We start from the raw sequence: 17,221 nt of genomic DNA, 5'->3' as shown, positions 1-17,221 counted from the left end.
AGGCAGAGAAGAAATAAGGTAAAGGGGAAGTCACTAGTAAGCTGCAAAATTTGGGACATGCAAATAAAAAGTCCCTTTTTGGAGAGTAGTTACCATCACAAAATAATACACCAGAATGAAAACAAGATGCAAAACACCAGGTGGAGGTCTTTCTAAATGCAGTTAAGAATAAATTCAGATAAAACTGTACAAAATAAAGACATGAGGCCCTTTTTCATTATTATTGTGAAAATGATAAAGAATCAAAAATGCTTAAATCTTACCAGCAAAATTCTAAGTCATGATCAGATGCAAATTATTTGTCACAAATGAAAATTAAATAATTACAATGGGGGTTTAAGAAGAGAGACATATTATAGTAGATTTGAGATAAATGTATACAAAGTATATTTATATTGAAAACAAGTGTGTTTTTGGACATCTCTGCATAATATAAAAACTCAGAAGGCAGAAAATGACGCTAGTCCAGTGATCAGCAAACTTTTTCTGTGAAGGGCCAGATAATAAATATTTCAGGCTTCGTGGATCTGCTGCAACTACTCAACTCTACTGTTGTAGTGCGAAAGCAGCCAGACATAAGTAAACAAATGAGCACGGCTGTCTTCCAATAACATTTTATTTACGGACACTAAAATTTGAATTTTATATAATTTTCACTTGTCACAAAGTATTACTCTTTTGATTTCCTCCAACCATTTAAAAATGTTAAAACCATCCTCAGCTAGTGGATCACTAAAAACATAAGAGATTTATTCCACAAGCCAGTTTGCTGGCCCTTGCCCTAGACTATTACAGTTCAATAAAATAAATCCTTCTGCATTCAACCTCAACTATTGTTCATCATTAATACGTGTTTTAAGCCACTCTACAGAAAACAGAGATTACTGTCATCTATAATGCAATTTCCTAATAAAAGTAATTCCTGCCTCTCAGAGCCATTGAGAACATCACATGGGAATCTTCACCAACGCCTTACCAAAAAGCTTAAGATACTCTCTGTAAATAGCTATTATCCTCATTGCTCTGGATACTTCCTTAAGATATGATGGCCTGTATATGACAGCCAGGAGTGATGTGAATGCTCTTCAGGTGTCTTCATTAGATAACACAACAACTCAATGCCACCATCTTGCAACCACAGGATTCTTTAAGTTTCCTCTCATCCATATTATCTACCCTCCTTGAAGTCTCATCAATTGCTGATCAAAGAGGAATTTTCCAAAATTAGAATATTTGCATAGATGATGGAAATACAGTACTCTGGAGGATCCCTCAACAACCCACAGAACACGGGATAAGCTTGGCTTCACTGTTACATCCTGAAAAGCCAAACCCAAGTCATTAATTTTATCTGATACATGGTCTGGTCTGGTCTGCTCCAAAATCTCATAGGATCAAACTGCAGAAATGATCACTACAAAGAGTTTGCCCCGTCACATACTTCTCTTTTATCGTAATAGTATATTAACATCTGCCTGAGCTGCAATGTAAATTGTCTCTGAAAATACAAGGGCTATCAATAAACAAACAGTGCATTCAAAGAGATCCACGAATTTATGTAACAATCAAGAGTCAAATCCTTTGTTTTTAAAAAGTGCTATTGACATGGAATTCAATATTAGCTTAAAGCCAGATACTGTCTGAATTGCTTACTACATCACTTTTTGAGGAACATTAATGCAAGTATTTCTAGTCCTAATTTTGCAATATCCCAAAGTATCAATGACATCAAGTAGGGCTCAAGAATCTACAAACATACTTTTAAAGTTTTTAATTAAAAAATGTATTCTGGCCAGCATGTCATAAATACGAAAGTAATAAATGATAAAAGAAAATGCTGCTCATACAAAACTAGTATTATGTCTATATGTATGAAAAGCATGGACATTTTTACATAAATGTATAACTTTCCATTTATAAGTTGATGGGGCGTATGCGACTTATCAAATTGTTAATACAAAATAATAACAAAAGTGTTATCTATATTTCCTTCAGTTCTTCCTTATCAAAATTATATACAATGAACTAATAGTCTGGTGAAATACATGGCAAGGTCCCAGCTGTCTTTTCCCTTTTATCACACAGAATACTTAGAAAAATCCAGATCAGACTGGAATAATAAGCAAAATCATATTTTTCCTAATACTGTTCTTCACTGGTTCTCAAACCCTAGCCTTTTTCTGAACTGCATCTTCCCATCTTTGCATAGCTCCCTTATTACATCAAGATCCATTTCCAGCACCCTGGTTTGCATCTCAGGCCCTGGTTCCAGCCCCAGAATACTTTCCCAACCAGATCTGAACTGAGAAAAAGACATCACTATTCACCTCCCCAGTTCCTGTTTTGCCTTTTTTCAAAACCAAGTGATTCTTTCCCCTCTTCATGTTTCAACTCAGGAGCTCAGTTATTAAACACATCCCCAAATATCCTACAACCCACAGGTAGATTTGTTTTTTAGTAAGACCCCAGAAGTAACATATGCTTCTAAGTCAACAGCACATGCCATATGCAAAATGCAATCATCTTTCATACTAAGAAATTTCCCTAATATTTAAGTTATTTAATATAAATTATTTGAAAACCCTAAATTAGGGCAAGTGGCTAGTACCTATAAAAGATAAGAACTTAAAATGAACATGTGAGTTTAAAAAGTAAACAGATATTAAGATGTGGAGGCAAAGGGATAGTCTGTCCACTAACACTCCCCACCAAAGGAGTTAGCAGTCTTCTCAAAAAGCTCCCAATCTGACCTCCAAGCAGAGCTACTTCCTCTGTGCTTTTAATGCAGCAAGCATGTGCAAACCTCCTTCATAGGTGTTACGTACTGGACTGTCATTATTGACAAAGATAGTCTCATTAACATCTATATCCCAAGAATAAAGTTTATATTCAATCACTGAAGAGGAAGGGCAAGGGAATGATTCAGACTTCTTTTCATGGAAAAGGACTCAAGAAAATACTTAAAAGCACCCTTCAAATTCAGGATTAAAGGAAAGACGTTAAAAAGAAGGAGGTTCTGGAACCTGTAAAACTAAGAGTTTTTAACTTACCTTATCATAGGTAGCTGACGTAAGGTCATCATAGTCAGAAAGCCAGGGGTGAGCCTCAGCATCCCGTTTTGCCATCTCCTCCAACTCTGCCTGCAACTTGTCCCAGAAATCGACATCAGACTATAAGGAAGAGAAAGCAGATAGAAAAAGGAGATCCATCATGAGCACCCCACCCCACTCTCAGCTCTGCTGGGATTCCCCAAGGCAGCAGTTCTTGAATTTCAACATGTTTAAGAATCATCTGAATAACTTTTTAAAAATGCAGATGGCCAGATCCTATCCCCAGATACTGATTTAGTAGTCTGGGGTGATGGCCAGAAATCTGTAGTTTAGTTTAGTTTAGTTTACTTTTTTGTCTGAGACAGAGTTTCACTCTTGTTGCCCAGGCTAGAGTGCAATGGCGTGATCTCATCTCGTTGCAACCTCCACTTCCCAGTTTCAAACATTTCTCCTGCCTCAGCCTCCCAAGTAGCTGGGATTACAGGCATGCGCCACCACACCATGCTAATTTTGTATTTTTATAGAGACATGGGGTTTCTCCATGTTGTTCAGACTGGTCTCGCGCCACCACACCATGCTAATTTTGTATTTTTAGTAGAGACATAGGGTTTCTCCATGTTGTTCAGACTGGTCTCAAACTCCTAACCTCAGGTGATCCACCCACCTCGGGCTCCCAAAGTGCTGAGATTACAGGCATGAGCCACCATGCCTGGCCCAGAAATCTGCATTTTTGAACAGCACCCACCCCATCCCCAAGCAACTCTGACACAGATGATCCAGGTCCACTATGAAATACAATTTGCATCATCTTTGATGTTCATACACCCACTCACTCCAAGGAGTGTTTTCTTTTGGGGTGTCTGCTCCTGCACTATCTGCTCTCACCTCTATAGCTGACTTGGCTCGTTCAAACTCCATATCGAGGGCAGATGTGTTTACTGGTCTTGTGAACTGGTCAACCCAAGCATCTGATGTACCCTGCGACAAAAAAGGATGGTCAGTACCACTACCACCAACTTTCTATCCATCAGATGCACACTAAATACCCACTAAACACCACCAACCTGGGTACTTCTGAGAAAATCATTCTCAGAATCTCTTTCCCACCCACTTGGGACCTGGATGCTATCAAGACAAGCTGGCCTTATCCTTCCCCATCTGGGACCACTGACCACTGAACCCATGGCCTGGGGCATCAGCTGGCTCTGAAGTGGGACTGGAAAGTGACAATGTCCTACCTGCTGCTGTATAAACTCTGCTGCCCACTGTTCTGCCTGAGCTCGGCCCGACCCTGCACCGGACTCCAGGGACACCTGCCCTTCGCCAATCTGCCGCACGAATTTCAGGAACTGGGGCACAGAGACACACATAGGCCACTTGGGAAAGGACTTCCAGGTGTGCACTCTCAACCATGCCCAAGAGGACCCTGTACTCACCCCTCCCCTGACCATCTCTAGCTGCAGACAAGATATGCTAAAGACCCTAAAAGAAGTAGAGAGCAAAAAGAAAGGGATTTCTGGCTCTAAAGACTTGAAAAGGCATCAGAAAAAAGAGTTAGTAGGCAAGGAGATGAGGGAATGAACACTAGAAGGAAGAGGCAGGATCTTAAGTCTCTGTTCTATAGACAGGAAGGAAGAGACCTAGGATCTCTTCTCCTTCTCTTTAAACTAAACCGGGGTAAGAGAAGCAAGATTCTTGCCTTCCAAAACCAGCTCTGCTGGTCAAAGCAGCAGAGGGATGTGGCTCACCTCAGAATTAGCCAATTTGGGGTCATCCACTTTGGCCACAAAGTCACTGGCCGTGTGCTGCAGATCCTCCTCAGGATGATATTCATCATACCTGGAACGGGTAAGAACTAATTTTACACATTAGTCTGCCATCAGCCTCCCCATGCTACTCCCCACTTCTAGCCCATGACAATGACAGTTCCTGTGGGGGAACTCCATTCTCCTGTTGAGAACCTACAAACTCCAATTTGCATTATAGAAGGACATTTGAGCAGGAGTGTGAAAGTACTAGCTACATCCTTTTAGCTCTTCCTTTCCCAAACATATCTTTGCATACAGATGGGATAGTAGCAGGCTCAAAATTAAGAAGGGAACAAGGCATCCTGGCTAACACGGTGAAACCCTGTCTCTACTAAAAATACAAAAAATTAGCTGGGCAAGGTGGCAGGTGCCTGTAGTCCCAGCTACGCGGGAGGCTGAGGCAGGAGAATGGTGTGAACCCCGGGCGGCGGAGCCTGCAGTGAGCCGAGATCGCGCCACTGCACTCCAGCCTGGGCGACAGCGAGACTCTGTCTCAAAAAAAAAAAGAAGGGAACAAGGTAAAATTATGAACTTTAAGATGAAGTTACGAACTTCATATAGGATAGTTAGGATTCTTGAAAAATACATATATATTTACCTATATACATATATTTTAAAACAGTCTGAAAACTCCCTTCCTGCCAAATATAGCTATGTATGTATATATACGTGTGTATACATTTGTATGTATGTATATACATGTGTATGTGTATGTGTGTATACATGTATATGTCTATGTATGTGTATACATGTGCATGCATGTATCTACATGTGTACATATGTATGTGTATACGTGTGTGCACATGTATGTATGTGTATATATGTATGCGTGTATGTACATATGCGTACGTGTGTATATGTGTGTGTGTGCGCGCACGCGCACATGCATGCGCTTTTGTTTTTTTAAAGACAAGGTCTTACTGTGTTCCTCGGGCTAGATTTGACCTCCTGGGCCCAAGCAATCCTCCCATCTCAGCTTCCTGAGTACAGGCACACAACCACCATGTCCTTGACTACATTTGAACCATAAATTCACAGGAGTAATAATCCAAGGGGAAATCTTAAAGAATAAAGTAAGTTGGTTTGAGAACGTGGATGGAGGCAGTTAGAGGAGGCTGGGAAAACTGTCCATACTCCTTTCACGGGATTCGGAAAGAGGCATCTGAACTCACCAGCGATCAGTGGCTGTTCCCTCGGGTTCTCCCAGCCACAGCTTCTCCTCTGATTGCTCCAAATATTCCTCAGCCCAGCGGGCGGGGGACACAGACAAGGGGTCTGCAAGGAGCAGAGAGGTGGGGAAATCACACAGGTTCATTCAGTGTGGGATCAAGGAAAGGGAAAGAGATGCCCATATTCAACTGACCCTCTTAGCCACACCAAAGCAGACAAAACTCTGCTGACTCCCTCAGAAACCCCTGGTCAAAAGAATATAGTACTAAATTTTCAACATCCTCAATATCCAACCCATTCTCAAGGAGCCTGGGGCAGAAATTTACCGAGATTTGGGAACGGGAGATCAAATAAGGAATCTCAGGAAAGGATTAAGAACAAAACTCTCTTTCTTGAAGTACAAGATATTTCAATAAGAAATAGGAAGTGGAAGGGCTTTCACTTTCCTCAGAAGTACAGCAGGGAGCCAGTAAGGAGTGAAGGGAGCACAGAAGGGCTCCTGCTCCTTAACCAAGGCACTGGTCTGTTCTCCCTCTACCCAGAGTTCACACAATCCCGGCCAAAGGAGCCTTATTTCATTGTAATTTGCCTACCAAGAGAATCAGAGAAGTGGAATGCTAGGCTAGAATTAAAGATACATAGGTCTGCTCTTCCCTATGGATGTTTGGTGGGTTTTTTCATTTTTTAATTGAAATGTAATATACAAATATGAAACCATATAATGTCTACCAAACTTAAGTGTACAGCTAAATTAACTTCCACATATGATACACTCACATAACCACCACCCAGATCAAGATACAGAATGTTTACAGTTCCCTCACAGGCTCCCTCAGTCTCCCAGCCCCCAGAAGTAAACACTATTCTGACTCTTCTCACTTTTGATTATCTTTGAGTAGCTACGTTTTTTCAGTCTAATTCTAGAAACTGTCTCAGAAGCTCTAGTGACAAAGGGGACTGCTGCAACATCAGAATAAATCTATCAAGGCAACAAACTCAATGAGGGTGTTGAACTGTTTTTCATCCTCCAGGACTTTGCCCTTTACTATCCTGAGGCCAGAAAAAAAAACAAGGAGACTGACTGCGAGCACTAAAGAACAAGGAAACAAACAGAAGGCACAAGCCTACTGTGTTCTTTCCTTCTGCCCTGTGTCCAGAACTAATCTTACTAGTTAGTCTGCCACCACCTTCCCCTGCTATTCCCCACTCCTGGCCCATGACAAGGACAGTTCCCAAGGGGGAACTCCACTCTCTTGTTGAGAACCTACTAACTCCAATTTGCATTAAAGAGGGACATTTGGGCAGGTGTGTGAAAATATTAGCTGATACTAGCAGTCTTTGTCCCCAGTTTCAAGATCTGACCGCCCTTGCTTTTACTACCCCTTCGGTATTAAAGTACAAAAACTTCTACTCCATTTTAACTGAGACTTTGCCTGAATAATGTCAACAAAGTAGTCTCAAAATCTGAGCATGAAATGTCAAAATGTGAAAAACAAAGGATCAAGACTCTCAGAATACACCTAATTATAAATAATAAGTAATTACTACTTATTACATTATATATATAATTATTATATTATATATAACAGATATTACATTATATAACATGTAATAAGAAATACATTATATATTATATAATGTATTATATATATAATATATATAATATTATATAATATATAATGTATAATGTAATAAGAAATATGGTTGGCAATTGTTTTTTGACCATAGATCCATCTGTTAATTTCAAGGACTCTCAAAAATTAAATGCAGATTCTGCTCACTAGCTCTTACAGGAAGCATTTCTCTTCCATTTGCCCCAATTAGACTGTTGCCTCAAGTGTGGAGACAGAAAGGAGATGCTTAATACTCAAAGAGACTTTAAGATCTCCTAGTTCCTTAGTTCCATTCTTAGTTGAAATTCTTAGTTCCATTCTGTTGAAAAATAACTACTACCTCCTCAACTCTCTAATCACGTCTAACTCTCAACTAGAGTATTTTGCAAAAGCATATTCTGGCCATAAGTGCTCCTCAATTCACAGAAAACATTTCAAATTTCTATGAAATGGTCCTCTCAAGGAAAAAAAAAAAAAAAACCGAAAAAATACAAAGCACCTTTGAATTTTTACAACAGACATGAGGACTTAACAATAGATATGAGGCAGTTTAAGAAAAAAAATCCCAGAGCTGAGAAAAATTATCCTCAAATATCCATAATTTGGTATTTGGCCAGATTAGCCACAAGACCCAGAATTTCTTGGCATTGGGAACCTACTCCAACAAAAGAGTCAAATAACCAAAAGAATCAAAAGAGTAACACACTGCCTTCACAATCTTTGAGAAATTCCTACAGAAAATCAGATCCATGTGGATACATCTGAGATCAAGGCAACTAAGGTCTACAGAGGGGATGCACTGCCTGAGGTCATATAGATTAGTAGAGTGAGAATAACCTAGACACCAAATATCCCACTCAAAATGTGCACCTCATAAAATTTCTCGTTGTTTACTCATTCCTTCTAGGCACATCTTCTCCAAGCTCAAAAGTCAAAAACTCAGAACTTGCTACTCTTACTTATGAAAGTTTCTGTGTCTGAACTTGCTACTCTTACTCATGAAAGTTTCTGTGTCTGCTAAATAGCAGCACTGTGGAGAAGAATACAGGTTGTAGGGTCAGTCTAGCCACATTTAAATCCTAACTCCATCACTTATTCACTGTGCATCTTCAGACTAGTTACTCAACCTTCTTAAGTTTCCACGTCCTTATCTTTAAAGCAGAGATAACAGTAGGGGCTGCTGTGAAAACCAACGCATACAGTAACAAATGTTAGCATTAGTCTGCTCACAGCAAACCTATAACAAAAGCAGAAAACATCACAATGAGACTGTTATTCCAAAGCCTCTCCTCCACCATCCAGAAAAGATCTGTTGCCAGTTATCTTCTGCTACTGCTATCCATGGCTTTTCCCATAAAAGTGCAGGTTTATCTCTCACGATTATCATATGAACCTCACATACCATGTCAACCGAAGCTGTCTAAATTTAAGAACCCTGAAGATGTGTTTTATCTCTAGATCTGAGCAAACACAAGATGGAGAATTATTTGACCCAGAAGATTTAAGACGGGGGGGATTCCATCACAAAATAAGGTCAGCTAAAAAAATGAACTTCATGTAGTGAGAGAATAGTTCTGTATCTTGATCGTGATGGTGCTTACACAAATCTACACATTTAATAAAATTGCATAAAACACACACACACAAATAAGGGCATGTAAAACTGGTGAAAGGTAATAAACTCTGAGGACTGAAACAAAGGCAATTTCTTGATTTTTGATCTCTGCATAACTGTTATGTAAAATGTTACCACTGGAGGAGATTGGGTGAAGGGTACACAGAACCTTCCTATACATTTTTTTTTCAACTTCCAGTGAAACTAAGTACTTCCAAATAAAAAAATTAAATTTAAATAATTGAGCTGCAAAGTTCTTTTTAAACTTGATTTTGACTCTTAACAATGGAGATTTTAAAATAAGAACTTAAATAGTATAGCCTTCCTTCATCTCAAAATCTACTTATCTATAAAGCCACAGCTAACCTATACAATTGTATCAGCCACAAATGCTATAATTAGAAATGAAGGATAATAAAAAAAGCCAGTTACACAAAATGAACTCCTTTCCTTCAGCTTTTTCTCCCAGATCTCAATTCATTCATTCAATACCAGAGGCCTACTACATGCAAAGCAATATACTGCTGCAATAAGACATTTTTATGAAGGAAGACTTCAACAGCTCAACTCCCCTTCTAAGGTTTGCATGTCTCCACCTCTGTGAAACAGGCATGATTCCAAAAGAATCTATAAAATACTAGAAGAGCTCTACTAAGAGCATTTAACTGGTGAGACACATCCAACATGTTTTTCTAAAGTTGTTTTTCATTTCAAGTTAAGGAAGATTTCACTGGCTGCATGCAATTCAGGTAATTATAGCAAAAATTTCATCCATCTCAACGCTCACAGTAGCAATGATTTTTTTGAGTTATCAAAAATGACTAATGCCCACATTACAACAAAAGCCTCTCTGTGATAAAAGAAGCACTTAAGTCTAAGGTTTATGTAGAAAACTCAGTTTCTGTCTAGGAGAGGGTCTTTGCTATGGTTCAGATTTTAACTTGCGGCAATTTCACAAAGAATCTCAACTTGAGGGCGGGTGCGGTGGCTCACACCTGTAATCCCAGCACTTTGGGAGGCTGTGATGGATTACTTAAGGTCAGGAGTTCAAAACCAGCCTGGCCAACATGGTGAAACCCTGTCTCTACTAAAAATACCAAAATTAGCCGGGCATGGTGGCACACGCCTGTAGTCCCAGCTACTCAGGAGGCTGAAATGGAAGAATCCCTTGAACCCAGGAGGCAGAGGTTGCAGTGAGTAGAGATCGCACCACTGCACTCCACCCTGGGTGAGAGCAAGACCCTGTCTCAAAAAAAAAAAAGAATCTCAAGAGCCACACAGACATGAGTTTGAATATCATCTCTATTGTTCAATTATTTTGCACAAAGTATTTAACTTTTCCAAATCTCAGTCTCCTCATCTATAAAATGGTGGGGGGCGGGGGGACTATCCACCTTGTAAGTGTTACTGTGACGTTCTAATGAGCTTAAGAAGATAAAGTGATTAGCAGTCTTAACAAAGCCAAGAGCACCTACTGTTCTACCTTAACTCCAACTTATGGGTGGGAAAGAGACACGTGATAAAAGAGACCCACAGATCTTATTAAAGGTGAGTTTTAGTTTTTAGATTTGGGATTTTTCTCTTGTGTGCGGAGAAGCCCATCCTAAACATGGGCCTCCTTCACACACATTTGTCCCTGATCAGATAGGCTTCGGGTAAGAATCAATCCTAAAGGATGCAAGGAGCAATGGATGCTCTCAAGGAAAATTAGACTGAGACCTTGAAATCTGTAACAAAGCAAGAAAGAACATAAATTAAAATGGTGGGGGTAGAAACTAATTCGGTCCCTTTAATCATCTCAGAAAAATTCAGGAACCATGATGATGTGACTCCCCGAGATCCTGGAACTTGGTAACTTTCTCTATGTGTATCTCTTGTTATTCTTGATTTCCTAAACTGGAAAAAGGCTAACTTTTGAGAGCAATCAGGAAAAGGAAAGCTGAAGAGACTTCCCTTCCCACCATGTACCTGATCAGATAGGCTTAGGGCAAGAAGAATCAATCATAAAAGATGCAGGGAGCAATGGATGCTTTCAAAGAGGAAAAATTAGGCTGAGACCTTGAAGTCTGTAGCAAAGCAAGAAAGAGCATAAATTGCAGGCCTGACAGTATAGCATCACAGTTAAGGCCACAGGGTCAGGAATCATTCAAATCCAGGGTCAAATCCCAACTCTACCACTGACAAAGCTGTGTAACCTTGGGCACACTTCACCTCTAAGCCTCAATTTTCTTATCTTTAAACTAGGTCTAAAAACAGTAACTACCTCTAGGGTTCTCATGGAGAGTAAGTAGATAATGCATTCAAAGCATGTAACACAAGCCCTAGAACGTAACTATCGTTATTAATTTTTATTATCATCATCATGGTATGGTCTTTACCTTCTAAAGCCATATACTTCAGGCACTTGAACTTCACGATAACACTCTGAAGGCCCCAATTCTGTTCCAAATAACTTAATGCCAGAATCCCAGGTGCTGTAGTGAATACTGTCTTCCTCGGCAACACTGCCATCCATCCAATCTGCAGATCCTCTCCACCAAACCACAGTGATAAAGTAAAAAGGCCAACCAAACTCTTCGTTCTCTCTATCCAAAATCTCTTACCCAGTACAAACCCAGTCCTCTGTTTAATATACATTACATTCTGTTATCACCTAAGGGAAATTGAGTTCAGTACCCTACCCCTCTAGAAATGAGTCATGAGACCAGAAAAATCGTAATCACACTATACTGTGAACAGGGGAAGGGTATAGAATTCTGCCCCATAGAAGCCAATATAGATTTTCCCATAACAAGTTTCACCTGTAACTTCAGAGATGAATTCTTGGGACCAGTCAGTCTCATTATAATCCTGAGTTACATCCACAGCATCTCCAGCTGCAAGAAACTCCTGGGCCCAGTTCTCAGACAAGGCCAAGTCTGCCACACCAGGGGCTTAAAAGAGAGAGACAGAAAACTAAGAATACATACATACCATTCCATCATGCCTAAAGAACCGTGAGTCCACGTGAAAACACTCTGTTACTTTTGTCTCCTTCTGCATCTCAGGTCCCCAATGCCAGCAGCATCCAATGGAACCCCCTTCCTTGGTCCTGGCTACATGGAAAACGATCTCCCCTCCCACTAGACTCTGGACTCACCTCTCTGGGGAGCCTGGCGGAAGTTCGACTGCTCAATCTGCTGCATCTCAGCCAGGAGGTCATCCATCTTGAAGGTCTGAGGGGCACGGGACACAAGGGGTGCATTCTGGTCCTGCAGGAATTCAGCCACCAACTGCCAGAAGGGAAATGATGAAATGAACCCATAGGCTTGGGAGGCCCCAGCAAGAGGCCAGGACCCACTGGAGGGGGATCCCAATGTCAGATACAAGGAAAGGAAAACACAGAAACTGGAGACACATAAAGAGAAATTGTCTTTCCATAGATTTAGAAGCACAAAAAAATACATTTAAAAACAAGCAGGCATTCTCATTTAGTCAGGAAAGCCCAAAAATTGAAATACGGGTGAACTAAGTTTAAAGGTAAAAACACAATGGGCAAGAGAAAAATGGGACAGAAAAGAGACTGGTCTATTTACCTCATCTTCAGAAGCTACTCCCAAAGGCTTGGAGGCCTAAGAGAGAAAGACAGAGAGGTAAAATGATGCAATTTCTCTAAAATTAGGGGTTGATGAAGACCATAGGCATCTGAGCCTCGGTTTCTTCATCTATAAAATGGTTGCATTTATTTAAAGGTGCACAGGGTTTTCTAGTGTTTAGTAAACGCTCAGTAAGTGGTAACTACTATGATTGCAACACAATAGAGAAAGCAGTTATACCAAGATGTGCAAACAGCCCCTCCACCTCAGACCACCACCTGGGCTTTCCACCTCAAGAACACTCACTGCCTCAGAGGCTGGGGCTCCGGGGGGCCAGGGGCCAGGCCTCAATCCCTCCTGCCGAAGGGCCTTGTCCTGGGTGAAGTGCCCGGCTAGCTTCATGAGCGGGTTGGCACCCCCGCATTCGGCCTCCACCAGCTCCCGCATTGCCATGGTGACCGCCAGCTCTCTGATGGACACAGGAGATTTGGAACTGAGGTACCCAAGCCAGACCCTTCCCAGACCCACAACTCTGCCCGTATCTGAGGAAGGCACACAGACGTCTGCCCCACACTGGCCGCCCTCCACCCCAGTGCTTTTGCTGTGACCCCCACCCTGCCAGGAGTTCGAAGGAGGTCGGCACTGTCTCCTGCCGCCCCCCTCAAAGGCCACCGCTTCCAGCCTGCGCCTCTGCAGAGGCCTCCACGACTACGGTCCCATGGGCTGGGGGGGCCAGTAGCTGCCTCCACAAAGGGGCCTGGACCCCGGGGAACCACGGGGACGCTTCAACAACCGGGCTGGACGGCGACACTGGCCGAGCAAGGGAGAGTGGGAAAACAGCCCGACCATACCTAGCCCCCCGCAGCCCCAGCACGCGGTGAGCACGGCAGAGGAGCATTCCCTCCCCTTAAGTCACCGCAGCCCTTTCCCCGGCTCGGCCCGGTCCCTCCCGCGCTCCCCACCGCCCATCTCCCCGGCCCTGCTGCCTCTCCAGCCCCGCCCCTGGGACCCGCGAGGCCACCGCAAGGGTGGGGAGGGCCCAGGGACGCGGCCCCGAGCCCCCTCGGGGTCAGGCGCTCACCGCCGAGCGCCGCGCCGCACGACCCGCCGGGCCACCAGGTGCTAGCTTGGGGGAGGGGAGAAGAGGGGGCGGGGAGCCAGGGGGCGGGGCTCAGGCTTAAAGGGGCCGTGACCGCACCGCAGCGGCCCAGGCCCAGCGGAAGCTCTCTGAAGGGGCGGGGCCTTAAGACCGCGACGCAGCCTGACGGGAAGAGCCGTGAGTCTTAAAGGGGAAGAGCACCTTAGAGAGCAGGTCTTGGAGAGTCGCCTTTAGGAGCGCTCAAAAAGGCCACGGGCCCTAGGATTTGTTTGACGGAAAGCTCAAAGAAAAGTGGAGCTAAGAAGGGCTTCCCAGGCTCTGGGGGAAAGCCGAAGACGCGAGATCCTAGGCTCAGTTGATCCTGCCTCTTCCCTTGGGCGCATTGTGACCTAAGGGGATTCACTGCCCCTTCTGAGCCTCCGTTTTCCTCTCTAAAATGGGCTGGCTAATGTTCCCAAGCCCAAGAAAGAGAAAAGCCCTAACACCAGGGGCTGGGGAGTCCAGTCCGAAGCCTTCTTCAGCCTCCTAGCCCTGTCCCCCTTCCAAATAACCCCTGGCGGGGTAGCGTCACTGTCTCCATGGAGACAGGGGCCCGCCCCCGCCTTAATCCCTCTCCACCTCTGCATAATGGGGAAAATAGCACTGCATGATGACAAATTCCGGAGACCAAAATAGGGTCCAACGCATCCTGAGACCTCGAGCTGGTAACGTACAGGGAAGGTGAACAGTGAGTCAGCTCTTCCTTCCGCTAAGTCAACATAGTGGCCTTATTCCCACCACTCCAGGCTGGGAAAGCACAAACATACAAGAAATGCCTTTAATCACGGAATAAGACTAAGCCTCAAGCCCCCTCATCTGCCAGAGTGTGCTCTGCTGTCAAACCTCAAAGTCATTGAGAAACAAACCCTGATAATCTCACCCGGCTTCAAGACCAAGGGAGTCCTAGTATCATGGAGAAGAGCAAGGAGGGGCCCAGGGCTGCCGGTAAATGACCAAGGACAATAATGCCAGACGAACAGAAGTACCATCCCAGCCCAGGGTGCAGGAGCGGAGGCAGGCAGGCAGCAGGTGGCGCCATGGACCGGGCTTATTTCCTGGCTGTTCTGCAGATTTCAGAGGTGGAGGCCTCAGGGTGCCACAGGGAATGTCTGTGTAAACTCATCCCTGGGAAGATAGAGAAGCTGCTCTGACACCTCAGGGGAACAGAATGGCCGGGGACAGACCATAAGACTGTGCAACACTTCTCCTTTTCCTTGCCTTTTCGTCCTCTTTCAGAGGCCCCAATCCTACGCCCAGTTTTCTTCCGGAGCACACAAATCCCAGCCCTTGGGTGTCCCCTGTTCTCAGGCTGCCATCGTGAGGAAAATACCTAGTACCTGATAAACTAAACCACACAAGGATGAAGAGATGCCCTCCAGAAGGTGCATACTTTTAAAAAGAGGACCCCCTAGAGAGAGCAATGTTTAAAGGAACCCATCTGATAACAGTAAAATTTCAGAACCTCAAGGCAACCAGAGTTTCCCAGTACCACTTAAACATCACGACACACATAACCTTCTGCTCTGCTAGGAGTTTATCGACTGATTAGCCGTAACTCACTTTGTGTGCAGATCTTGGAAGAATGCTAATAATAATTTCTGATGTTTACTAAAATCCAGGTGTTGTGTAAAACATTTTATGTATCTCAATGCTTTTAATCTTCTTAATACCCCTATTAAACAGATATTAGTAGACCTACTTTACAGATAAGACTTGTGCAAAATCAGACGGCTAGGAAGTCAAAATTTAATCCAGGCATAACTCTAGGCACCTACTTCCCAGTCTTAGAGAAGATTTACTGATAAACCGTGGAGATCTTTGATCTCCTAGGCCATTGAATCATTCACAGAACTTGGTCCACAGTCCCAGCCAGAGGTGCTGGTAAAGGGCGAATAGAGTGACTTTGGTGTTTAATATTTAATTTACTGAAGCTCTAGATTTGAAACCCTAGATTTTGTTAATCCAGGTTCAACTTTAAATTCTTATTCTATTCATAAAAGTAGTAATTTTTATAAAATAAAAATAATTTTTACTTATTCTTTAATGTTTGACTAATTCAAGTTCCATAGGTTAAATTCTTCCCATGTTTAGACACATATTGCATTGACTGTGTGCCAGGCATTGTTTCAAGCACTTTTCAACTATTGATTTGTTTAATCCTCCTAATAGTTATTAATAATAACTATTATCCCCCATTTTACAAAAGAGGAAACTGAGGCACAGAGAAGTTGGGTGACTTGCACAAGGTCATAATAAACTAATAAATAGCAGAGCTGGGATTTGAACCCAGACCAGGGTCACCAAACTGTAAAAGGCTCAGTGGTCAATATTTTTGGCTTTGTAGTCCATACAGTCTCTGTCACAGTGACTCAACCCCGCTGTTGGAGCACAAAAGCAGACATAGGCCACACCTAAACAAATGAGCATGGCTGTATTCCAGTAATGCCTTTTATGGGGACTGAAATGTGAGTTTTATATAATTTTCATGTTACAAAATATTATTCTTCTTTTGATGTTTTTCCAACCATTTAAAAATGTCAAATACTTATTTGTTTTGAGACAGAGTCTTGTTCTGTCACCCAGGCCAGCAGGCAGTGGTGCAATCTCGGCTCACTACAACCTCTACCTCCTAGGTTCAAGCGATTCTCCTGCCTCAGCCTCCTGAGTAGCTGGGACTACAGGCACATGCCACCACACCCAGCTAATTTTTGTATTTTTAGTAGAGATGGGGTTTCACCATGTTGGTCAGGCTGGTCTCAAACACCTGACTTCAGGTGATCCACCCGCCTTGGCCTCCCGAAGTGCTGGGATTACAGATGTGACCCACTGTGCCCAGCCAAAAAATGTCAAATACTTCTTAGCTTGCAGACTATGGAAAAACAGGGACCAGGCCATAGTTTGTGGATATTTGACCTACACAGTCTTGTTCCAGAGTCTATGCTCTTAAACACTGTGCTGTACTTTTGCTTTTTAGAAATAAAAGACAAATTTCCTAATATTTTTAACTATGTGACATTTAATATTCATATTTTAAATACCTGACAGGGCAAACAACACTACTAGGCAAAATCTTTCTAAACTTTTATCAACCCTTTAATAAATCAAACTTATAAACATTTATTCAATTTTCTTAATCCTCTTAAAGTGGTAAGTCTAAAACTCTTTTTTTTTTTTTTTTTTTTTTTGGCAGTTGCAAGATTTAATAGAGTGAAAACAGAGCTCCCATACAATGGGAGGGGGCCCAAAGGGGGT

General features: G+C 42.6%; 1 protein-coding gene across 17 annotated transcripts in view; it reads right to left on the bottom strand.

The window, feature by feature from the left end:
• Nucleotides 1–14,010, bottom strand: part of PEX5 (peroxisomal biogenesis factor 5) — a 40,691-nt gene extending 26,681 nt beyond the window's left edge. For 4 of the 17 annotated variants that reach the window (XR_008492984.2, XM_054444532.2, XM_063646911.1 and 1 more), the window contains exons 1-10: nucleotides 13,913–14,010; nucleotides 13,138–13,300; nucleotides 12,832–12,867; nucleotides 12,396–12,528; nucleotides 12,058–12,189; nucleotides 6,031–6,133; nucleotides 4,799–4,889; nucleotides 4,289–4,399; nucleotides 3,936–4,028; nucleotides 3,051–3,170 (exon numbers count right to left, since the gene is read on the bottom strand). Coding sequence is in view for 14 of the 17 variants with exons in the window: in XM_054444532.2 (XP_054300507.1) it covers nucleotides 3,051–3,170; nucleotides 3,936–4,028; nucleotides 4,289–4,399; nucleotides 4,799–4,889; nucleotides 6,031–6,133; nucleotides 12,058–12,189; nucleotides 12,396–12,528; nucleotides 12,832–12,867; nucleotides 13,138–13,284 (966 nt within the window). In the remaining 3 variants the exon portion in view is untranslated. Of the gene's footprint in view, nucleotides 1–3,050; nucleotides 3,171–3,935; nucleotides 4,029–4,288; nucleotides 4,400–4,798; nucleotides 4,890–6,030; nucleotides 6,134–12,057; nucleotides 12,190–12,395; nucleotides 12,529–12,831; nucleotides 12,868–13,137; nucleotides 13,301–13,682 lie in introns of all 17 variants that reach the window. The other 13 variants (XR_008492983.2, XM_054444530.2, XR_008492985.2 and 10 more) reach the window with 10 other exon arrangements.
• Between the last annotated feature and the right edge of the window lie 3,211 nt (nucleotides 14,011–17,221).

The sequence above is a fragment of the Pongo pygmaeus genome, chromosome 10 (assembly GCF_028885625.2).
Source record: "Pongo pygmaeus isolate AG05252 chromosome 10, NHGRI_mPonPyg2-v2.0_pri, whole genome shotgun sequence".
In the NCBI taxonomy this organism is placed as follows: domain Eukaryota; kingdom Metazoa; phylum Chordata; class Mammalia; order Primates; family Hominidae; genus Pongo; species Pongo pygmaeus.
Note: the sequence above shows the minus strand (reverse complement) of the source record. Positions and strands in the feature narration are given on the sequence as shown.